The sequence below is a fragment of the Rhinolophus hipposideros genome, assembly GCF_964194185.1.
Source record: "Rhinolophus hipposideros genome assembly, chromosome: 12".
NCBI lineage: Eukaryota > Metazoa > Chordata > Mammalia > Chiroptera > Rhinolophidae > Rhinolophus > Rhinolophus hipposideros.
In genome coordinates, this window is record NC_138058.1 from 56,345,023 (window position 1) to 56,369,409 (window position 24,387).

General features: G+C 46.1%; 1 protein-coding gene across 3 annotated transcripts in view; it reads left to right on the forward strand.

Annotated features, from left to right (window-relative positions):
* Positions 1-529: 529 nt before the first annotated feature.
* Positions 530-24,387, forward strand: part of XDH (xanthine dehydrogenase) — a 60,101-nt gene continuing 36,243 nt past the window's right edge. Inside the window, exons 1-12 of one of the 3 annotated variants that reach the window (XM_081068056.1) lie at positions 530-672; positions 4,621-4,678; positions 7,468-7,564; positions 9,031-9,139; positions 12,389-12,515; positions 13,029-13,090; positions 16,291-16,359; positions 16,687-16,776; positions 18,433-18,574; positions 20,667-20,759; positions 21,358-21,509; positions 22,785-22,878. In XM_081068056.1, the coding sequence (XP_080924182.1) occupies positions 631-672; positions 4,621-4,678; positions 7,468-7,564; positions 9,031-9,139; positions 12,389-12,515; positions 13,029-13,090; positions 16,291-16,359; positions 16,687-16,776; positions 18,433-18,574; positions 20,667-20,759; positions 21,358-21,509; positions 22,785-22,878 (1,135 nt within the window). In that variant the 5' untranslated portion in view covers positions 530-630. The remainder of the gene's footprint in view (positions 673-4,620; positions 4,679-7,467; positions 7,565-9,030; positions 9,140-12,388; positions 12,516-13,028; positions 13,091-16,290; positions 16,360-16,686; positions 16,777-18,432; positions 18,575-20,666; positions 20,760-21,357; positions 21,510-22,784; positions 22,879-24,387) is intronic. The other 2 variants (XM_081068057.1, XM_081068058.1) reach the window with 2 other exon arrangements.

Genomic DNA, 24,387 nt, shown 5'->3' on the forward strand with positions numbered 1-24,387 from the left:
GCTTGGGGTCATTCGTGTGCCCGTTTACAGGATGGAAACAAGTGAGTTCTGCAGGTGCTAAGTGACTGGCTGAGGTCCAATGGCAGGTTTTGCGTCTGGATCACTGGGCACCACATCGTGTGACCTCCATATTCCTCCAGTCTGCAGCAGAATGAGTCCTGTGTGCAAGTGCTGAGTCTGTGTTGCTGTAAATGTAAATTGTAAAATGACAAGTGTAGAAATGGAGGGTGTGAATCAGCTGTCTGCCCTGACTCTGATGATCACCCTTCCTCCTTCTTGTCTTCAGCCAGTGGGAGGATGAAGCAGGTTCCCCGAGGGCAGTACCTGACGCCAAGGTTGATATCCTCCCTGATCCAGTGCCTTCCTCTGATCCTCTGTGCTCTCTGACAGACACAGATGTTGGGGGTGTGATTTGTTGCGAATGATTGCTTGCATTTTCCTTGATTTTGCAAACCAGTGGTGTTTTTTTTTTTACAGGAACTCTCCACTTCCTGAAGCTCTAAGCTGGTTGCCGCCCATTGGCCAACTTAGTTTCATTTTTGGAGGAGACGTAGTTTTCAAGTTGCACAACAGTTATAACTGCCAGTTGAGAGTGAGGTACCTGGAGTTCAGGGACTCCAACTGGTGACAATGACAGCAGACGAGTTGGTTTTCTTTGTGAATGGCAGAAAGGTAAGCAGGGGCTGACCTTTTCTTTGCTCTGGCGGCCCTGTTCTCTGGGAAGGGATGTGTGTCCTCTGGAAGAAGCCTGTTCTTTCTCTCTTTCTTTTTGTGCTTTTTTCCCCCACTTGTTTTCCTGGCTTTCTTTCTCTCTCTCTCTGCAAAGGTGTGGCTGTCTTTGGGGTGACATTAAGGAAAGAAGAACTTCTCAGGGCTAGAACGTAATCAAGATACTCAAGGGGCAAAGGAGTGAGGGTGGGAGGGAAGAGAGAAGAGAGGTGGCTGTGAGCTCCCCCTTCCCTGCCAACTCCCTGTAGAAGTACAGACACTGGCAGGAAGCTGAGAAAGAGGGACAGGGTACTAGGTGAGACAGAGGTCACCCACCACACTTCTGTGTTTCCTTAAATACATTCCAAGGCTTTTGTTGTTCCGTTTACTGAGAGAAGGAATGTGTTTTCTTGCTAATATCAAAATATAAAGTGTACACAGCCTTTTCTTCTGATATTTCACGTATGTAAATATAACAGCTGACTTGTTTGAAGACATATACTGACATCTTGTGGCAAACCATATATATTTTTTTTTCTTGAAGGCCTGATACTCCCTTTCCTTAACTCTACATATAAATATTGCAAATCTCTTACTTTGATAAAACCTGACCGTTTGGATTAACTTCATTAGTGCCTAGGGACCTAGGGGAGGGGAGGTGGGTTGGGCCAGTGGGGGACTTATGACATGGGTACCAGTCTTTGCAGTACCGGAAGGATGAAGAGCTCTGGAAATTCTAATGCAGGTGCAGGGAGAGAGGGTGCAAATACATGACATTGTCTCCATCCTCCACTTGCCTTCCCTACACCAGTGCCGACATGCTCACATCTGCTTCAGCTCTCCAGTTGGGAATGAAAGGGAGGGTAAAAGAGTAGCCATAGTTGTGTGTTGTAAATGGACATGTGGACCCTGTGAGTGATGAATGTTCTCAGAGAGCAAGTTTATTTATTTTGTTCTATTGGCCATTTTAAATGAGAAACAGGATGACTTTACAGGTAATTTTCAACAACTGAAATGTGGTTCATTGGATGTCTAGTGCTTATATTGTCGGGGTGTGTTTGGGCGACTGGCAGGAAAATTTCATGAGCCATTGCAACATCAGTGCTCCAAAGACTGTTGGATCTAGAAAGGAACATTTCAAAGTAAATCCGCCTTGGTGAAAATTTTCCATGTTTTTTAATTTTTACTTTAGGAAAACAATTTCAATTTTTTAGTTGGTGTCATTACATCAAACCCTACTACCTCTGGAAGCTTTTACTACTGCCAGTTTCTGTGATAAATATTCATGTTTGTAATTTAGAAACATGTAGCCTCTTGAGAAACTGCTGGGAAGTGGAGAGGCGATGCAAGGAGACATGAGAAGTACTATAAAAACAAGACCTAGGAAGGAAATTCCAAGTCAAATTAAGGCAGCTGTGAGTCAGTGTTTTCCTATTTCTATTCCCAAGATGTTCTAGACTTTTTGTTACAGGATATTATGCCAAGAAGCTATCAAAGAAGCTGTCAGAACTTGGTGTTATAAAGACTATGTAGGGTGTCAGATGGGTATTGATTCTTAAATGTGAGCCTTCTAGTCTTCTTGTTTCAGACTGCTACTTGGACTCTGTCTTCACTAGCTGGGGTCCTGGAGAGGGTGTAGGATGCCAACGATCTAATATCCCCAAGGCCTTCTGTGATTGTCATGGGCCTTGGTAACTCTTGTTTTTTGTGTCTTCTTCTGATCTAGAGTCAGAGTTGAAGTGAAAGAGCTACCCAGTATTTTGTTATCATTGTAGGGAGGGTCCTTTGGGAGGGTAGGATTTCTTTTTTAAACATTTTTTTATTAATTTCAGGTGTACAAAACAATGTAATAGTTAAACATTTATCATTTATATCCCTCACACAGTGATAGCTCCCCTCCCTCCATCTACTACCCCTCTGACATCGCACACAGCCATTACATTTCCACTGTCTCCATTCCTAATGCTGTACTCCGCTTCTTGTAAGTATATATAAATATAAAATTGTAGTTGACCTTCATTATTGTTCAGCTTCAGCTTCAGCTGTACAATGCAGTGAACAGGCATCTACATCATCCCTGAGGTGGTCTCCCTAATGAGACAAGTGTCCATCGAATACGGAGGGTAGGATTCTTGCTTTTCTGAGCAGTCACTCCACTGTTTAGTGGAGATTGTGGCATCTGGAGGATTCTGGAAAGATTCAGCATGTAGGGTACAGCTGAAGGTGTCCAGCAGTGATCCCCCCAAGAAGTGGTGTCAGTGAGTCAACACTCGCTCCTTCATGCACACCGGCGACATTGAGCGAGCTGCTCCTAGTCCTAAGCCTGTGGGACATGTATGTGCTGGAGCATTAGGAACATATAGAAATGGGCCTTGAAAGACAGTCAAAGGAACTTAGATGTAACCTTGAATATGTGGAAGGTCACTGAGGGTGCTGAGCAGGGAACTTATGTGATGTGATGCAGGACAGGAGGAAGGAACAATTTGTGGGGAAGGTAGCAAGCCAAGAGGCTCTAACTGCTAACTACAAGAAAGGTGATGAGGTCTTTATTTTGTGGATTTATGATTTCTTCTCCAAGAGAAAAAAGAACAGCTCCTTGTGTAAACTTTCTAACCAGGACTTTGAATAAGCTGGACCTGTAGGGTGTAATCAAGAAAGGAAATTCATTTTATCTTCCACTTACATTTGAACTTTATTCAAGGGGTATAGTCTGGCAGTTTTATGACTTGTTTGATTACTTTTGGTCCATAAAAAAGATTATGGTCGAGACAAGCAAGACGGCACAGTACATAAATGCTATGCCTACTTTCTCTCACAACCACATTAAAATTACAACTGATCTTCAAAACACGCTTTACCAAGAATTGCCTAAAATCAAGCTGAACTGAAGCCTTTCAACTAAGGACATGCAGAAGAAGCCACATCCAGACTGGGCAGAGACATGGGATGGGCTGGTCCCACACCTGTATGTGACCATTAAAGATTGGGAGGGATCCCCACCCGTACCCCGCAGAAGAGCAAGATGTCCCAAACCCATCCCAGGACAAGATTGCAGTGCTGGGGAGAGAAGTCACCATAATTGTTGGTTGCGAAAACCAGCGGAGATTGTGAATGAGTGAGACTGAGTGCACGCTCCTCTTAAAGGGCCTGTGTGTGGACTTAGCCACCAATGTAATCACTCTCTCTGAGCTCCAGCACTAGGGCAGAGGCTGGAGAGGAAGCAGGGACATACAGGGGTAAACTGAGTTGTCTGGCTTGGGACAGGGGCTGGAGAGGCGGCTTTCTTCTGGGTGGGAGAGTCGGTGGAGGCCATTGTTTCTTTGCTGAGCCCTCCCATTTCCCCATGTGTGGATACAGGCAGCCACCGTATCTGAGTGTCCACCATTTGTTCACCCCAGCGTGGCGATTTGACACCTGGCCCCGCCCAACTTCCATTTGTGGCCCTTCGTTTGAGATTGCCCCTCCATTGCTTACCTAGGTTAATGCTGTTGACTGTCCTCTAGTCCATGCACACAATAGAGCCGGACCCACAAGTGGCCCTCTGCTCTCTGACGGTCAGCGTGCTGTCCCTCTCACTGTCCCTGAAGCTTACAGCTGTGATCCAGCATCTGGAAATGAGATGTCATGTTTGATCTGAAGGGGGATTTGCCTTGGTCAGTATGGCAGGTACCACACCGAAGCACTCTGGTGGGTCCTGAGCTGAGCACTAATGCAGAATTTTAGAATCGAAGGATGTCATTACATAATAGAGTTTGTTAATAGTTAATGTGTTCATTCTTAGGGAATTATTAAGAAAAACACTTTTGTTTTCATAAGATAATTTAGTCCATCCCATTAATTTTACAAATTCTAGGGTAAGACAATGGCTAAGTATACCTGTGATATGTCTTTCTTTTGTTTTTGTTTTTATAGGTGGTGGAGAAAAATGCAGATCCGGAAACAACTCTTTTGGCCTACCTGAGAAGGAAGTGTATCCTGACTTTGGAGTGAGAGGAAGGGAGAAGGGGCAATGGGACTCATTCTCTGGGTCGAACATCATTTTCTAGTGACCTGTGGGGAGGCGGTGAAGTGTGGAAGAAAGCACAATGGATTAGGGTTCTGGACACCTGTGTTTTAGTTGCAGCTCTCTCACATGGCAGCTATGTGATCCTAGGAAGCCATTTGAGCTTTCTGTTCTTAAATTCTCAGCTGTCAAATAAGAAGATTTTTCTTGATATCCCTTAAGATCTCTTCCAGCTAAGGCTGTAGTAAAGCCAAGAGTTCACCCTGGGCCTGAAAAGCAAGCGGCTCCAAAAGGCCCTCATGAGATCTCAAGCTTCATGGTCATTCCCCCTCAGCAGAAGCTGGGTCTTCCTAGGCAGATCTTTGCCTAATACACAAGGGGGCTTCCTGGGGAATGTTTCTAGCTCTGTGCAAATGGAGAGAAAGTCAGGGGAAGGAGAGTATTTGGGGGAAGGGATGCCTGAGGTGGGGAACTGTGTAGAGGCGCCATCCATTGTGGAAATGGCAACACTGGGAGGCATGGGGCAGGGGACATCTGAGCGAAGAGCCTAGTACCTTTTGTTTTTTCAGAGTAGGAAAATATTCTGAGTCCCTGGAAGAAAAACAATAGTGAAAATGTAATAGGAGCTAACATTTAATGAGCACTTACTATATATAGTTGGCGTTCAAGGTGATTTGCGTAGGTTATCTCACTGATCCCACAGCAACCCCTTTGTCAGAGGAGGAAGTGAGGCCTGCATATGTTACAGGGACCTGTGTCTCGCTCATGTACTTTGGGCATGTACATTGGCAGAGCTTAGGTGAAAGCCTAGAGCCACATGCTTAACATTCCACCTGTACTGGAAACTTTCCGTGGGTCTGTTGTCAGGACAGTGCTCATCCTGGCCTCTGTCAACAAAGCACTCTTGCTCCCAGAGACAGGAATATCCTGTGTATCCTGTGGCTCATTCCAGTGACATATTTTGGACAACAAAGGATTGTTTGAACACCTGCAGAAGTGAGCCTGGAATCCATGGCCTTACCTCTGGTTTACTCGCTTTTATCAGATAGTGGCTGGCCCTAGTGTACTTTGTACTGGATTTTTGACCTGGGTGGTGCAAGTTTGAAGGTCAAAGCACATGAACCTGGTGATTTCTTTAGATGACTGACATCAATTTTAGTTGTATAATAAAGTTTTGAAAGCCCTGAATCCTCAGAAAGTCCTGATCATATTATTGGCTGGTTTAAAGGTCCACTCTCAAATGAAACCCCAAACTGAAAGTTGGCACATAGAAACAGAGAATGCCCAAAAAATGTATATACATTTTAAGAAAGGAAAAAAAAACTGTATAAAAATTGTAATACTCAATATATACCGATAACAAGTCATGTGTATACATTTTTTTGGCACCTCGGTATAAAATCCTCATGGCTTATTGCTGCTCATTTGTGGGAGTTCCAAGTAAGATAGAAGACTCCAGCCTTGACTTCTACCCTGGCTTCCAGAAAGATCGCCAGGATAGAAAAAGATCGAGCTAGTTTCTAGGCGGCTACCATTGGTCTGCACGTGCCCTTAGAGTTGTCTGAAATGCTGATAACGGCGTTTATCCTGACTAGTGAAAAGAATAACTCAGGGCACAGAAAGCCCTCCCCAGTTGTGTTTTGAAAGAGGCAGCAGCATGGCGAATGAGGAGCCCCCATCTCTGGGGTCAGATGGATGTGTTTGGCCCCTAACACTCAAGGTGAGCGTTAGCTTGCAGGGCTCATGTTAACTCGGGGGTGTCGGGAGCTGTTTTTGTTGTTTGTTTTTAATCTGTGGGGAAATGGTAGTTCCTGTCCCAACTGCTAACCAAATCACTGTGAAGAGTCCGTGGATATAAGTGCTTTCATGTACAAAATCCTATATCATTGTTAGTTATTAATTTCACCTCAGATTGAGGGAAGCGAGTAGGAGACAATAACCTCAGCTCCCTTTATCCTCAGTAGGTAGCTAGATGGCTTAGAGGCCTGTGGATCTGAGGGAAAAGCAACGATGGGACCTGAGTGTTTCAGAAAAAGGGGCAACCATGATAGCTGTTCTTTAGAACAACCTACTACTTGAGTACTTTTACGAATGTAAAGTCTCATATTATTTATTTCTGCAAGTATGTGTAAGACAGGACTCTAATTTGGCTCTAAACCTTGAAAAATCTTCAGTTTAATTTCCATTTACACATCCTATGAGCTGGATGTTCAAAAGCCCTGGTTCAGCCCTAATTTGGGTCCCCAGATATCATCGGCCCCAAAGGTTCAAGGTAAAAAGCCTGGACCCAGCAAATCCCAGAACAGATGGATGTTTTACGCTGGCCCAACTGGCTTCATTGCAGGCCAGCTGGGGGGCTGTGAGGCCTGTCCCACATGCTCAGACTTTGAGGGGCCCGATTCACCTGCCCATGGAGATCATGGGGTTGGGGACCTATCATGCAGAGAAGATCCAAGGAAAGTCTCCAGGACTAATGTTCCAGTCCTAGACCTCAAGTCGCAGGGGTGATACTTGGGGACTGTCCGATGGTACTCGGATGCCTTTCTCCTTCAGCGGAGTGGAGATGGGTTCATTCCCTGTCTCCTCAGGGAGCACTGCAGTCTCTCTGAATGAGGAAGCCATGTGGGTCTGCTGCCTCCCTGAGCCTATGTGTGGCCATAGATGGCTCTACACTCATAGCTCTACCCACACACTTCCTAGCAGCCCAGCAAAGGCTCTTTTTCTCAGTTGATGTTCCTTAACCCTTGGCTATACAGTGGGGCTCAGCGGGACCAAGCTGGGCTGTGGAGAAGGGGGCTGTGGGGCTTGCACCGTGATGCTTTCCAAGTATGATCATCTCCAGAACAAGATCGTGTATCCTTTGTCTGCTGGCCGGCTGCTCATGTGAGAACTGTGATGTGGGGGTCAGCTTGTGAGTGAGTAAGTGAATGTGTGTGTGTGAGTGTGTACAAGCATGCATGTGCACGCGTGCGCACACATGACCTTTCTAAAATCCACATTCTTTTCACATCCCATGAAATCCTTCAACAGGTCTCAGTTTCTCCCAGGATAAAGTCCAGTGTCTTTGCTTAGCACAGGAAGCCCTTCACAGTATGCCCCACCTTCCTCTCCAGTTTCTCTTTATGGGCCCAGCACTCTATTCATGCAGACACAATTATGAACAACTAACACACATGCCCACTCATTTCTAGGTCTTTGCATAAGCTGTTTCCCAAGTCTTCTTGATTATCCTTTCTTCCAGGAATTGCCTACCGTGTTTCCTTGAAAATAAGACATAGCTGGACCATCAGCTCTAAAGCGTTTTTTAGAGTAAAAATTAATCTAAGACCCAGTCTGATATTATATTATATTGTATTATATTATATTATATTATACCCAGTCTTATATATATGAAAATAAAACTGGGTCTTATATTAATTTTTGCTCCAAAAGATGCATTAGAGCTGATGGTCCAGCTAGATCTTATTTTTGGGGAAACACGGTACATGGCTAACTGTTACTAGCTCTTTAAGATTGGGCAAAATATCACCTCCTCCAGGAAGCCTTCCTTAATCTACCACAATTGGGTTAGGTGTCTTTAATCCCATAATGTCCTGTGCATTGCTCTCCTGACACACTTACCATAAAATATTTAAATTGCATCTTCAGGGTGGCGTCTGTTTTTCTGGGTTGATCACAAGCTATTAAAGAACAGAGATTTTTATCTTATTCACATTTACTTCTCAGCCCTCCCAAGAGTGCCTGGCATATGGTTGGCACTCAGTCACTGATGTTCGTTGTATAAGTGAATGAGTGGTGAATAACAGAATGGACGTGAGCAAGCTCTAGCTGAGGAGGTGATGTCTCGTTCCCTGGGGATTTTGCCCTCCCAGGGGTTTGGCAGAAATAGAGGTGGGTAAAAGCAGGGAATCAAAAGTGCCAGGAGGTTCTGAAATTGAAGAGGCTAAGGAAGGGCCTGCAGATGGAGGAGCACACGTTGGGCCTGGAACCTGCTAGAAACTTCCTCTTGACTCAGCCTCCCAGGTCAAGCTAAGTGAGAGGTAGCTGAAAGTGACCCTGTATCCCTCGCTCCAGCTCGGAGGCCTAGGGTGCACTGATGGTTCCTGACCCCCCGGGGCTCTGGAGGGGCTCAGGCCTCCCCTGTAGGGAGAGCTTCTTCTGTCCCTAGCCCAGAGTCTTGAGTGGAGGGGCGAGGACACCTGTAGAAGAGACAAGAACATAATGTAGAGTGAAGAGAAATGATATATAGCATCACAAAGTGTCTCACGACCTCTGATGACCTGAGTGGACAATGGAATGACCTTAATCTGAGGTTGCAGCCACTTTTCTGTCAATGCCTGCCTGGCCCCCATCTGTTCTTTGCACCACGTTGCCGTGACGACTGTGGAAGGAATAGGAAGCACCAAGTCGAGGCTGCATCCTGTGCAGGTAACCAGAGCAAAGAGAGCTCATGACAAGGTAGCAGACTTACACTGGGTTGGGGGCTGAGTGTGTGTGTCTGGGCAAAGGAGACCTTTGGCGTGGCCACTTCCTCATCACCTCCAGGGGAGGGGCTGTGAGGCAGAAAGAGGAGGCGCCCAAGCCTCACGCTTCCTCCTGTGTCTAGGGTGGATGTAACATTTCATGACCCCTAGAGAACCAAGAGGTCCATTGGATCTGATGGCTGGGCTGTCCAGCTGCACCAGAGCTGGAGGGAGGAGTGCTGGGTGAACTTCCTCACCTTGTGCCCAAGTGTGCTTAGGAAGCCCCGTGTCTCCCCAGAGTCATGATTCCAAACGCTCCGTGCCCCTTGATAAGAAGCCCACCTACTCCCTGTTCCCTTGAACGGTAATTCCATTGTACCTCTCAGCTCTCACCTGCAGATAAACAAAATGTGCACTGCTAGGCTTCCATCCTCATTCCAGTGGAGATTGGCAAGGGCTGAGTGAGAGAATAGAGACATGTGAATGTCTGACCAAGGCTTTCTCCATGACGGTATCAGGCCAGCTGGGAGTGGATTGAAATTAGGAAAGCTTTTGGGAAGAGTGGGTGGTAATCTGGGAGTTTCTGTGGAGAGAATCAGGATGCTCTCAGGCACAGTGGAATGGAGCCCACATGGGAGCAGAGCACTGTGGGAAGGAAAGGCTGTTGTTCCCAGTGCTTTTTGTTTGGGGAAACAGACAGGGGGTCTTTGGGAGATTACAATCCCAGAAGGTTCCAGAGCTAGGCCCAGGTCTTAATCCTCCCTTGACCATTTGGAGAGACCTGTCATTGAGAGCACACCTTCTAAGTTTTCATTGGTTCTTCCAAGGAAAGTTCTTCCAAGGTTTCCTTGGGCACCTTAGAAGAATGTGGGAGCTAGAGCCTCTAGTTGAGCAAGCTGATTACACTCCTTGAGAGGGGCATCTTGGACCAGCTACGTCAGGTCAGAGCAGGGCTGTGGTGGTATTGCATCACCTCTGTGGCTTTGTTTCTCAGGAAGGAAAAGGGAAAATTACTAAACTCGTCCAACCTGCAGGAGATGTGAGTAATTAGGGTTTGTAATTTTCCTTGAGGCAAATAGATGAAAGTAAGAATGAACAGTTTAAACACTGGCATCACAATCATATTATTAGGCTAAAACCCTCCCTTTCCAATGGTACAGATCCTTATTTTGGCTCCAGATAAGCTGTAGAGCCAGATTCCACTATTCCTTGTCCACTTAGATTTTTTTCTTTGCTCTCTATGGCAATCCGTTTTCCCCATTCTCCTCCTATCTTCATGTTTGCACCATGTGCTGGTTTCTTGGTTTTTTGTCTGCTCAGTCCCTCGTGGCTGCAGCACCCAGGGGCCCCTCCCCTTCCCCATCTTCACACTCTCCTTAGGTGAGCTTAATACCATCGGGATGCGAATGGCACTCACATTTATATTTTCAGCTTTGACCGCTCCTCATATTTCCAACTGCCTACGTGACATCAATATATGAAGTCTAATCTCAAACTTAACAAAACCCTATTCTTTCCAGACTTCTTTCTTCCCTAGTCTTCCACCATCTGAGTCAATGGCAAAAGCATCCACCCAATTGCTCAAGAGAAACATCTAGGAGTCACCTTTGCTTCTTTGTCTCATATACCACCCCCAATCCATCTGAAGTAGTGTCTACGCTACTTCCAAATCCTATAGTGAAACCTTCATTTTCTCTCAGTTGCCCTATTACTGCTTAGTCTGAGCAACCATTGCCTGGACCACACGATGTCCTTGTCCCCTGTTTCTACTCTTGCCCCCTACAATCCATTCCCCACCCAAAACCTTGAGTGATTCTTTAAAGACGTAAGTTAGATCTTATCACACCCTGCTGAAAATTTCCTAATGACTTTCCATCACACCCAGAATACAAGTTCTGATCCCGGTCATGGCTTATGAGGAGCCGCATGATCCGGCTGCTGCCTATTCCCCCAGGATTTCTCTCATCCCGGCGAGTTCAACCTGCACTTGCCTCTCCGTGAGTCTGGCACACCTGGCGGTGCACTTGCTCTGCTCAGGGCTTTTGTCCTTGCTGTTCCCTCCGTCTGGAATACACTCTTCCCTGATCCAAATTGTGTTATTAAATTCAACTGAAAGGTCACCTTTTCAGAGCCATCATTTCTGACCACTTGTGTAGCCAGTAGTCTCTCTGGGTCCTGTCATCCTGTACTAATTCTCTACCTAACACTGACTTCCACCTGCAACTTTCTCGATCTTTTAGTTATTTTTTTGTGTGTCAATATTTCCCCCATTATTACATGAGTTTTATGAAACCAGGGACCTCATCTCCTTTCTTCAGTGCCCTGTCCCCAGTGCTTTAACCATGCCTGGAACACAATAGGTTCTCAGGAATTATTTACATATATATCGCTATTTACTGAGTGAATATTTATAAAATGAATGAAAATGAATGAATATCTATATGCTAGGTATTGGACATACAATATTCTAACACTTTTACTTAATGTAAGTACTAAGAAGGACTCCCAAGAGAAAAAAACGATGTGGAGAATATCCTTGTAATAAAAATCTTGCAAATTTAAGTGAAAACTTCTCTGACATTCAATGCATTTAGCAAATGCTATATGACACATTTCCCAATTCTTATGTCCCGGCTAGACTTTAAGAGTTTCCTTCATTTAAGAAGACAGTGGTATTCTAGTTTGGAATAAGAGGCACTTGTTTTTTTCTTAATAAATGCTGGTTGAGTTGGATTGTGGGGTAGTGTAGTTAGAAGAACATGACACATCTCTTACATTCACCATGCATAACTTTGGATGAATCTCTTAAACTCTGGACTTGCTTCCTCCTCTGTTCAATGAAAGGAATGAAGGGTAAGAAGGCCCTTCTAGCTCTAATATTTGCCATTCTTTGAAGGGACTTTCCCACTAATAACTAACACTGCTTGACGGCCCACTATGTGCCGGGTATAATGTTAAGAGTTTAGTGTGAATTATCTCATTGACTCCTCATCATAGCTCTGGAGGTAAGTACTAGGATGGTCCACATCATACAGGTGAAGGATTATTGGCTCAGAGAGGTTTGGTAGCATAGCCAAGGTCATGGTTGGTAAGTGGTGGCACTAGGCTTTGGCTGTGCGGTGACTGCTCCTCCACACTGCCTGTTGACATGGCCTGGCTCCAGCTGAGGCATGTGGGGAGTTTGAGAGGGGTTCATGCCATCTGTCCCTTTTAGGAGAGAATTGCCAAAAGCCATGGTTCCCAGTGTGGATTCTGCACCCCTGGCATTGTCATGAGCATGTACACGCTGCTTCGGAACCAGCCCGAGCCCTCCATGGAGGAGATCGAGGATGCTTTCCAAGGTACGGGCCTCAAGGCTTCCCACTTTGCCTCTGTGAATGGTCCCAGGAGCCCGGGCCAGCTGTCTGTTCCTCTGAATTGAATAGAGAAGGCTCCTCATCCATTCACCATTTCAATGCATCATTTATTCAGTTATACTGAGTTGTATTATATGTCATGCACTATCTAGGGCACAAGGGACACAGGGATAAAAGATACAATACCTACTCTCAAGGAGTTCCCACTCCCAAGAAGAGAGTTTATGATATAGTTTGAGAATCTCACTCATAAAACTGACTAGGTACTGTAGGAGGTCTTAGGAGGGGCACCTGAATCTGTGTGGGCATTCTAGGAAGACTTCCTGGAAGAAGTGATAGGTGTTTTCAAGTCAGTAGTAGAAGGAGGAAAAGGGCATTCTAGGCAGAGAAAACAGAGTATGCAAAGAGAGCATCTAACCGAGCCAGGAGCAAAGCCACAAACCCCTCACCTGCCCTTGGAGCCAGTGCAGACATTGAAACTTTCTTCTTGGCCCACAGGAAACCTGTGTCGCTGCACCGGCTATAGACCCATCCTCCAGGGCTTCCGGACCTTCGCCAGGGTAAGTGGGGGCCCCAGGACAGCAGTGGCCCGGCTCCTAACGTAGCAACACTCAGGAAATCACAGCTGAGAGGGATGCCAGAGCTTCTGGATTACAGAGAAGAAAGATAACATGGCCAGCTAGCAGGTTCTCAAGCTGCAAATACGTGGCGTGGGCAGTGTACTCTGCCATTCTTAGACAGGGTTTCTCATCAATAGCTTGAGAACTTTCCTTCAGGGAAAGCCTGGAAAACCAGTTCCTGGAAGAGGCATGCTGCCCAAGGCCTAACTTCCCCCAGGGCATTCGTGCTTGGCAGCTGGAGACTGGCACACTCAGCCCATGGTACAGGTGCTGAATGTGGCGTGTAATAACCCAACCTGACTCAACACCCACGCCCCTCCTCCTTTCCTCTCCCGCTGCCTTTGCAGTTGGCACTCTGCTGGGCAATGGAACTGCTCCTCAGTCTCCAGACAGCTTGTGAACTCTGGCAGTGTTCGTAGAGCTCTGAGTGAGAAGCTACAGGCAGGGTGTGTGGGCATTGCCTATATAAGCACAGACACACACCTGCCATCTTGTGAGGAAGACAGAGGCTGGCCTCTACTTTCTTGGCTTAGTCTGTCTAGATTTTTACCTGATGCACCAACTGGCCGAGCTTGATTCTGACTCCAGTCACACTGTGTCATCTCAATTTGATTTAAGATTGAGAATAGAATCACAGACTCCTGTGCTTTTCACTGATGTGTAGGGTTGATGCATTACGAAATGGAGTGTCTCATCCAAGTAACTCCAAAGGGGTGGAGAAGGAAATGAGAATTTTAAGGATGGAAAGCATCACACCCTGGTAATAAAATAAAAGGTGTGGATTTAATTGAAAAGGACTGAAAACTCAGCTTCAGAGTCTGCAGACCTGGGTTCAAATCCCAATTCATCACTTAACTAATGCATGACCTTGGGCGAATTTCCTTGTTTCAAAATGGGGATTATAATAATACCTACCTTGTAGTGTTCATTGAAAGCACTTATTGCAAACCCTTAGAACAATACTGGGCATATCTTAAGTATTCAGTAAATGGCAACTAAATTATGATGCTGGTACATTTCTTCCATGAACAGTATTTGACCCTTATAAATGGTTCAGCTTCCCTGAGAACCAGGAATTCTTAATTTTGCCCACAAACTTATTTCATAGGAGGCTTCTCACAGATATATAATCTCACCAGTCCTTTCTAGTTTCTCAAAAGAGAAAGACTTTTGAGTGTACAGCTGTGCTCTTTCGCTGGGGTGAGCTGGTTCCTGATTCCGTTGAACAGCAGTGCTTCCCTCAGGCCAGCTGCCTGGCCGCGGCTCACAGAGCAGAGCACAGCAGAGTGCTCTGAGCATCCGAAATGACCTGCACAGAGTGTGCGGAGAAGCTCACTACATTGCTCATTAGAGACCTCTGAGCCTCTATTCACGGCCTATTGATTCTCATTTTACCCAGTTCTTAGAAACCTGATTATCACGTTTTCATGCCCAGAGCACATACTAGAAAAGGGTGAGGAGAATCTCCTAGAGGGAGGTTCATGGTCCACAGCAAGAAATGACAGCGTCCATCCAGCAGCAAGGAAGGAAATGGAGGAATCCTAAAAATAAGCATGAGCTCAGCAGTCTTAGCCTACTGAGAACAGTGGAAGTCTCTCCAGGGGGAAAACTGCCATCTCCAAGCTCAGTAGACCTTGAGGCCAGTGACATATTGTCCATCACAATAACTTATGTCATGGACACATCAATGAATTCTCAAGAGAAAAGATCTAAGTAAGAGTGTGCTGGCATTTTAATTACCTGGATAATGTACTTCCGTGAAATACATGTGCCCCTCCCCCACCGCAAAGACTGGGTCAGTGAGGCTGCTGCATTACCCTATGCAGTTTCCGCTCATACTTAGGACCTGCTGATTCCCCTGCATCACTCCTTCTCCAAGAAGAAAGATGAAAAGAGGCACTAGAGGAACCTTCTTTTCTCTCTCCTTTTCTGTCTAAATAGAAAGAAGAAAGGCAAGGTGGTGGCGGGGAGGTCCAAAATCGAGCAGCTCTGAGATCCCAGTGGCAAAGCTGTGAATGCAGGAGAGGTCTGCCCGCAGGGCAGCGTGTGCAGGGGGTAGAGGCTGGGGGGTTTCTCTCCCAGTGCCAAGTCTGACAGTCCTTTCAGGTTCGCAAAGACCACATCTTTGGCCCCATGGTCCTCTGAGTGCTTTCTTGGGAACACTAGTGGGTTGTGACTCATCCTTTGGGAAATGTCAGCATGAAATGGTGTAATTCATATGCAGAAGGTCTGCCCTGGCCTGTTCCTCCAGGAATTAATTGGCCACTATAGAAATGTGTCTGGGGTGTGCCTGGGGATGTTCCCCACTTTTGCTTGTCAGCACAACTCTGATTCTGGAGTGTGTCCTGAGGTCCTCAGCTGACATTCCTGCCTTCGTGGGGCAGATCAGTCAGGTGAACACACCTCTTCCCTGAGGCATTGGTCCTTGGAGGCAGCAATCTGGCCTCTACTCTGTGCTCTGCCATTGGCATCCTGAGAGGTCCTGAGCACGTCCTTTCCTCATAGGGATGGGTCATCAGACCTGTACCCTTCCTCCAGAACTGGCCCACAGTGAGGAATAAAGAATGCTTGGCATTCTGGCCAGAAGTGTCTATCAGCATTGGTGAGGCCACCAAGCACACTGGTTGGACACAACCCTGGACCCAGCTCTGGTCTTGGGCATCCTTGTGAGGAGCCCCACAAAAACCCCAGCATGGAGGGTACCCAGCTGAGCTCCACAGAACTCATTGATCTAGAAATAAAGGCTCTTGAATGCTGACAAAACCAAATGGGAATTTCTGTCACAGAGGCTTCCTAACGAAGGAGCACTAAAGAGGGAAAAAGGGCATAAAGTTATGTTTTGATAAAGTAGGACCTATCTTTATGGAGCAATTTTCTTAAATTCCCCTGCTGCTTCCAGGAGAGATCCTATTTGTTTATTCATGAGTTATTTAGTCCACATTAACCATGCAAGAAAAGAAGTTAAAGCAGAGGTCTTACCTCTAGGCAAAGTGAAGTGGAATGGGTTAAGTGTCTGCTATTTCTATTGATGTCGGCATAGGTGTCAGCTAGATTTCATTGGACATTAATAATGTAGGTTCTTTAGCTTCTGTAAAAACTCTTTGCAAATATTTTTGTGTGAATGTTGGTCATCACTCTAGGATGGTGGATGCTGTGGAGGAAATAAAGACAACCCTAACTGCTGTATGAACCAGAAGAAAGACCACACGGTAAGTGGGTCCTCCTCTCCCTGGAAGTCTGGGGGCCAATGTCAGATCAAAGGGAGCTGGTGAACTCTCCCAATGCTTTTGACAGTGGTGGTTGGAACAGAAAGCAGTTATGCCCAGACTAAGAGGGTGGTCAATATGCACATTAACCCTGGGGCCCCTGACAAGAAGACCTCTTTGTTCCTGCCTTAGGAGGAGGCATCTGTCTCTCCAGATGAATGAGCTCGCATGAACATATGAATGAGCTCGCATGAACATAGTGCTGGATCAGCCCTATGGGGCATTTTAAAGGAAGAGATGGTGTACCAACACATCTGTTCCCTTTCTCAGCAGGTCATTCTCTCACCATCTTTATTCAACCCGGAGGATTTTATGCCCTTGGATCCCACGCAAGAGCCCATCTTCCCCCCAGAACTGCTGGTAGGTGACACCCCAGTGAAAGGCCCAGCTAAGACTCCGTGCCATGATGCTGATGACACCAATTCCCTGGGGTGGGGACTCAAGCCCTGGGTTAGGAACATTCTTGGATTCACATGGGAAAGAATTCAAACACGAGGGATACTACAGAGTTTAAAATGAAAGTAAGCTTATTTAGCAGAGTAAGAAAAGAAAAGCCACCCCACTGACAGAGCGGTGGTCTCTAATCACTAGGGGAAGAGAGACGCCCTCCTCCCGTCGGGGTTTATATGTATATCTTGTTTCCATGGAAAATTCCTTGTTACAGGGAACTTCTGCAAGGCAGAAGAAGAATGGGTCAGGTTTACCTTTAACTTTTGGAAGGTACAGCCTGTGACTAGTTTGTAATAGGTTTAATTACAGGAGTGGCCATAATGCAACCTCTTTGCTGAATAGGCTTTGGGTGGTCTGTTCTGTGTGATTGATTGACATCTGCCTGAGTTCTGTGTCTTGGAGGACACAGGCAGCTGGCTTGGAATCCCACCTCCTAGTTCCTTCTCTTGTAAAAATAGTCCTCATGTTCCTTCCCTATATTACTATGAGCTCCTGGAGACTCGCTTTATTTCATACGCACTGGGAACTTTGTATTCTCCTTGTCCTTTACGTTTCAGCCGGAATTTGCCTTCCTTTTTCTGACACCCAGGGGTCAAGTCCCTCTGTCACATATTCCCACAGTGACCCACATTTCTCTCCTTCTCACATATGTCACTCTGAGGACAGGAAATGAATCTCTCTTGCAATGACAGGTGCTCTAGAAGTATTTGCTGACCTCCTGGCTACATCTAATACATCTGCTACCCTGTACCCAACCCAAGTAACCCATTCTTCTGTAAGCGGTCCACTTATTTAAAAAACACATAAACACACAGAAAAAGAGAGCTTTACTCCAAGGCCACAATCCATGGAGCTCTGTTTTAAGGACACCTCTCACAACTACTTTCTTACCTAGATGATTCTTTTCCTTTCCTCCAACATTTATGGTGAGTAAAGAATCAAGCCACTCTTAGAGCTTCTCAAGTACAGATTTCATCCTTCATGTGATAAGCACATGAAGATTGCCTTATGAATTCAGAGGCCAGACAGAAGGGCTTTGTGGCAGGCTGCCAGAATGTCTTTCTCTGGATTGTGCAACCTTGAAACACTGTCAGCTTGATTTTGGAATTTTCTCTCCCAGCCCAGCATCACCCCACTTGCCCTAGGACCAGCTCTCTGTTGCATTCTCTTTGATCCCTCTTTCTTTGCAGCCCCTGTTTCCTCCTACACCTTGTCCACTGCACCTCCTGGAAAGAGTGTGGCACAGTTTAGGTTGCCTTGTGACCTTTGGCAGGTCACATAACTTCTCTGACACCCAGTTTCCTCCTTTACCTGTAACAGGTGGGGCTCACTTTTCCCTGAGGTCTTCTAAAGACTCAGAGAAATAATGTATGTAAGAGTTGCAACCTAGTTCCTGCTTCAATCTGTAGTAGTTCCTCTCACTTCTAGCCAACGTGTATTTTCATTCTGAATTCAGGATTAAACAAGTCAGTAGAAGACTTGGTCCCACTGTGGACTTAGAGCAAGGGCAATGGTAATGGCATTGGGAGGAGGGAGACAGCACAGTAAGAAAACTGCATTTTCCAGAGGCTGAAAGATGCTCCTCAGAAGCAGCTGCGTTTTGAAGGGGAGCGTGTGACCTGGATCCAAGCAGCAACCCTGAAGGAGCTCCTGGACCTCAAAGCCCAGCACCCCGAGGCCAAGCTGGTGGTGGGGAACACGGAGATCGGTAAGGCCTGGGAAGCACTGGGGGCTGCCTGGGTGCCTGGGACCCACACGGAGTCCTGGACACTTGAATTCCTGCACAACCCCCGGGTTTGGAGTCACACAGACCTTGTTCAACTCCTTGCTGGCTGTGTGTCTTCAGAAACATTATTTCTCCTCCCCTACCCCCACGTTCCCATTTCACATATGGGTAACTATACCTCCTCCTCCAAGGGTTGTTCTGAGTATTAACTGAGATCCTTGCTGGCTGTTCTCCATCACATTTACAGAGTGCCAGCTCTGTGCCAGGTACTCTGGGGGGGCTGGGGTGCCAAGGTCAACTGGACATAATTCTTCCCTCACTAATGTCCCTGTCTATGTAAGTGAGGAGGGAGCAATGTAAGTAAAGTCTAGGCTGGTGCCTGATGGACATGAGGGGTTCAATAAATGCTACTCTCCTTCCCACCACCCTTTTCTGGGGGTGATGCGGTAAGGCAAAGGAGAGGAGATGTCCAATGTGACTGTGTTGCTGTGACCAAGGCCACCTGCCCTGTTGGTGCTACCATCTGAGACATGCATATTGTTATGCAAACAGGTCAGGGAGACTAGAGTTGTGTAGCTGTTGGTCCTGGTGTTCGAAGAGACAGAAGGTGGCAGAGGTGCTCAGGTCGCTGCTAATATCTATCCATTTCTAAACCTTGCTTGGCCAGTTTCCACTTTGCTGGGTCCCAAGCCCAGTGAGAACTGAAGGACAAGATTGTGATACAGCTAGAGGACCTCTGCTCTGTGGGGGACTTGACATGCTTTTAAGCAGCCAAGTGCAGCCTATGGGAGATTCCTGGCTCTGGTTATGGAAGGAGCTCCTGATGCCCGGGTTCTGTTAGATCTGTAGGCACAGAGAGGAGAGCCTGGCTCAGTTCCATGCTGGGGGAGTTCAGAGCCAACCATGCCCTTGTGAGCACGGGTCCCTAGCCACAGTGTTGTGACACAGGGATGGTCTGCCTCAATTGATGGGATCCTGATGGCCCATGTAGCCTTGGTTCATGGGTCCAGGGTAGCATGAGTTAAAGTGAAGAATGACTGGCCAAAAAAGTATTTGAGGTCCTTTGACATATGACACGTTCCTTGCCGTGAGTCACATAACACCCTGGGCCTAGTGAGATTCTCAGAGAAAGGAATTCACAAAGATTTTATAAGCTCCAAGTTAGAAATATTTTCTTATTACTCCTCCATCTGCTCCACTTCCTCCTCCCTTATCCACCCACCCAGCAGTGTAACCACTCACAGCCGGGGCAGGGTGTTATGGGAAGCTGGGCCTGGAGAGGGCCTTATCAAGATGGAAATACTGCCTCCATCTGTGTTCTTTGTCCTGGGAGCTGATATCCAGACAAGCCAGACTCTCCAAAGCCTGGGCCACCCTTCAGAAATCCTAAACAGCATGTGACATGATGTGTGATGAGGCATTTGCTTTTCTTTTAAGCTTTTCCATCTATTGCCCTGTGGGCAGGGCTGGGAGAGGAGCTGTATAACTGGGTCTGAGGATCAGGGGCAAATCTGTTCACAGAGCTTTCTACCTTGATTAGCAGATTTGAAGTTTCCTCTTTTCGTCAATTTTCTTTTTTCTGTCTGAATGTTAAGCTTTTGTGTTATTATTACTGTTACACCCTGAGTTGAATAATAGCTTAAGTGCTGAAATGTGCTCACTCTTATGTGTGTAATTTGGGCAAGAAATTTAACCTCCCTGTGTCTCAGTTTCTTAATCTGTAAACAGAAAACCCTGCAGTATCTCATAGGGTTGTTGTGAGAATTAAGTGAGTTAAAATATATGAAGTGCTTAGGAGGGTTACTGACATATTTTACTGTCATGTGTTTTCTAATATTATTACACACACACACACACACACACACACACACACCAGCTTTTGGGCTGATAGTGTGCGGACCACACTTAATCCTGCCTTTGGCCCACTGCACTTTTTGTCCCGAGACACGCACAGAGCATGTTACGATTGTGAATATGTCATACACCCTGTGCATGGAGGTGGGAAAAGGTGCTGGGTCCTGCCATGGTGATAGGACAACAGGTCTCTAACGTCAGGCTTCCCGATTCTCTCGAGGCATTGAGATGAAGTTTAAGAACAAGCTGTTTCCTGTGATCGTCTGCCCCGCCTGGATCCCCGAGCTGAATTCAGTGGAGCATGGCCCAGAGGGTAAGGGGAGGTTCACCTGAGCCCACAAAGGGGCTGGGACGCTGAGGATGGGTCCCAGGGGGATGGCGGGTGCCTGGACAGCCTCTTTGGCTGTCACTGCCAGCTGCTTGTCCTGAAGACGCCGAGCACAGAGGAAGGGGCACGCTCCATTGCCTTCCTCCATGGAGCACTCGTGGAGGGTTGCCAGTGGGCAAGGGCTGTGAGATTTTTCACAGTTGTTCTCAATGCCGTCTACACAATAGGATTGCTCCTGGGTGTAGGGGACAAGTGAAGGAAGTGCTTGGGTGCTTTTTATTACTATTTTTAAATACAAGCCAGGACTTCATTGTCAGAGATCGGATTTTATTGGGTTGAAATCCACTGGTTTAGAGGAGAGAGCACGCTGGTTGTAGGACAAGAGGCCTGGGGTTGAGTCCTAGCTCTTTTGTTAGCTGTGTGGTGTTGGAAAAGTCACTTAACCTTTCTGGGCCTTACTTTCCTCATCCCCGTCAGCCCTGGTAAGCCTCACTCAGGTGCTGCAAAGCTTCAGAGGAGCTGTATATGAAAGTGTTTTCTGAGCTATGAAGGAGTTGCTGTTATTCTGAACGCGTGTTTCTAGGTATCACTTTTGGAGCTGCTTGCACCCTGAGCTCTGTGGAAAAGACCCTGCAAGAAGCCATTGCCAAGCTTCCTGCGCACAAAACAGAGGTGTTCAAAGGTGTCCTGGAGCAGCTCCGCTGGTTCGCTGGGAAGCAGGTCAAGTCTGTTGCGGTGAGTCCCTGTTCAGGGACCCTCAAGGTCCTGGGGACAGGGCTTTTCCTCACACATCAGGGGGATAATCTGGCCTCTGCTGCAGACCCTGTGGGCTTCAGACATTGTGCTTCAGATTGTGTGGGGCGTTTGTTAAAATGTAGATTCCTGGGCCCCACCCTCAGAGATTCTTGTTTGGTAGGGCTGGGGTGAGCGCAGCTGGTGCTTGTGATGGAGATGGTCTGTAGGCCACTCCAAGAAACACTCGCTCTGTGACTCAGTCTTCCCCCCTGAGGTTGGAGAGATGGAGCCTCCAGCACCGCCTTCCTGAACTTTGCTGAGGCTATCAGATGATGGATGGGAGATAAGTTAGGGAGAAGCCAAAAAGGGAGGGGGACCGCCTTTCAGAGCTGGGGGAGAACCAGAAGTAGACTCCCTGGGTAGACTCCCAGAGTCTACTCCCAGAAGTAGACTCCCTGATTGACAATCAATCCACCTGTTGATTGTCACAATCAGCCTTCAGACTAGCCCCCAAATTCCCAGCTGGCAGATGGCATTCACACACCTTGTGCCATTTGAGGCTTACAAGAGTTGATAGCATTGGAGGATAGCTATCCCTTCCATTTGATTTTTGGTAATTGTTTTTAAAAATTAAAACAAAACCCAAAATATAGCAAAACAGCCTACTCCCATTCTCCACACCCTACCCTAGTCACCTGCCACCTCCGATTGTAGATGAGGAGATAGCAACTCAGAAATCTCTACTGAGTTCCAAGCTCAGCTGGAACCTACTTCCAGGAAGAATTTGTTCTCATTGTGCAACTGGTTTTGTTCTTCTTTTCTAATAATTAGAACCCTGTGTCTGTTTCTCCTTACATTCTTTACCAAGCTGCCAGGAAGCTCAGATCCAATTAGAGCAAATTGTCCATTCTGAAAGCTTCCTTCTCTTTTTCCTTGATCTTTATCTTCTAGTTCTGTTTGACTAACTCTGTTTGGCCTCTGGGATAAACCACCTTAACCCTTTCAGAATAAGGTTGGGTGAAATTAAACAAATTTAAAGGGGCTGACCCCAATTTACCGACCAGTGAATTTCAGAGCTGGAACCCATTTCCAAGCATTCAGGTCTCAAGTTTTGCACATTGTTCTGAGTTCTCTCTGTGCAGTCTTGCGTCTACTGGGGCTGGAGTTCCTCAGGTCTCCCTCAAGCGGGTGTCGTCCTCCTGTCCTGTGTTCAGGAGGCAGGTGGGTGAGCCAGGGTTTCCTGGGTGGGCTCTCACACACTGTCTGCTTCTTTAGTCCATTGGAGGAAACATCATCACCGCCAGCCCCATCTCGGACCTCAACCCGGTGTTCATGGCCTGCAGAGCCAAGCTGACCATCATATCCAGAGGTGAGCTGTCTCATGCAGAGGTCAGGAAAGAGGGCCTGGGGGCAGAAAAGTCTCATGAGATATGTCATGTTCTGGAGAAACAGAGTGCAACGTTCAATAACCAGCTGTCCTGAGGTTAGGGTTCTTGGAAGCTATGAGGGAGGTGCACCCAGGTTGGGAGCAGGAAAGGTGGGTCATTTCTCTACTAAGATTCACAATAAGTCTTAAGAATTCTCCAGATGCCTTACCTAGTTCGAGCCAGAATGCACCAGCTCACCACAGCTGATTGCTGGATTTTTCAGGGAGCCTGTGAGCATTTGTTAGACAGGGACATTATTAAAAATTAAATTATATAAACTTACAATGCAATAAGGTACATTAAAAACAAAGATAATAAACACTCAAAATTTACCACTTCCAAACTACATCACTTCATTTTACTATTGTCTAAGGTCTTGAGATTACTTCCATCTATTGTATCTATAGAGTGGAAATGCTATATAATGTGGTGTGCTGCGGTGCAGTTTTCCTTGTCAGAGGGTCCACAACACCTCCCCTATGTTTTTTTTCAAGAGGAAATTATATGAATAAATTGATTTATTAAATGAAATAGTATGGACATATTAAAAATGAGATGAGAAGAAAATCCACATGGACGAATTTTTAAAAATAGTATTAGGTGGTACAACTAGTTGGCAAAGTAAACATAGGTAGGGTAACATTTATGTTAAACCAATATAAAATATGTCTCTTATTGGTACTTTATTGATATTAATAGCATATATCGAAATACAAAGCATAAGTGGAGATGCTGTAGACCCACTCCAAGACAGAGATTACCCTCAGGAAAGAGAAGAAGTTGAGGCTTTAGTTGTGTCTCCAATATTTTTATCCTTTCTTTTTTTAAAATTAAATTTATTGGGGTGACAATTGTTGGTAAAATTACATAGATTTCAGGTGTACAATTCTGTATTACATCATCTATAAATCCCATTGTGTGTTCACCACCCAGAGTCAGTTCTCCTTCCGTCACCATATATTTGATCCCCCTTACCCTCATCTCCCACCCTCCAACCCCCTTACCCTCTGGTAACCACTAAATTATTGTCTGTGTCTATGAGTTTTTGTTTCTCATTTATTTGTCTTGTTCTTTTGTTGTTTTTCGTTTATATACCACATATCAGTGAAATCATATGGTTCTCTGCTTTTTCTGTCTGACTTATTTCACTTAGCATTATATTCTCAAGATCCATCCATGTTGTCACAAATGTTCCTATATCATCTTTCCTTAACTCCAAATAGTATTCCATTGTGTATATGTACCACAACTTCTTTATCCATTCATCTATCGAAGGACATTTTGGTTGTTTCCATGTCTTGGCCACCGTAAACAAAGCTGCAATGAACATTGGAGCACACGTATCTTTATGTATAAATGTTTTCAGATGTTTGGGTAGGTACCCAGGAGAGCAATTGCTGGGTCATATGGTAACTCTATTCATAATTTTTTTGAGGAACCTCCACACTGCC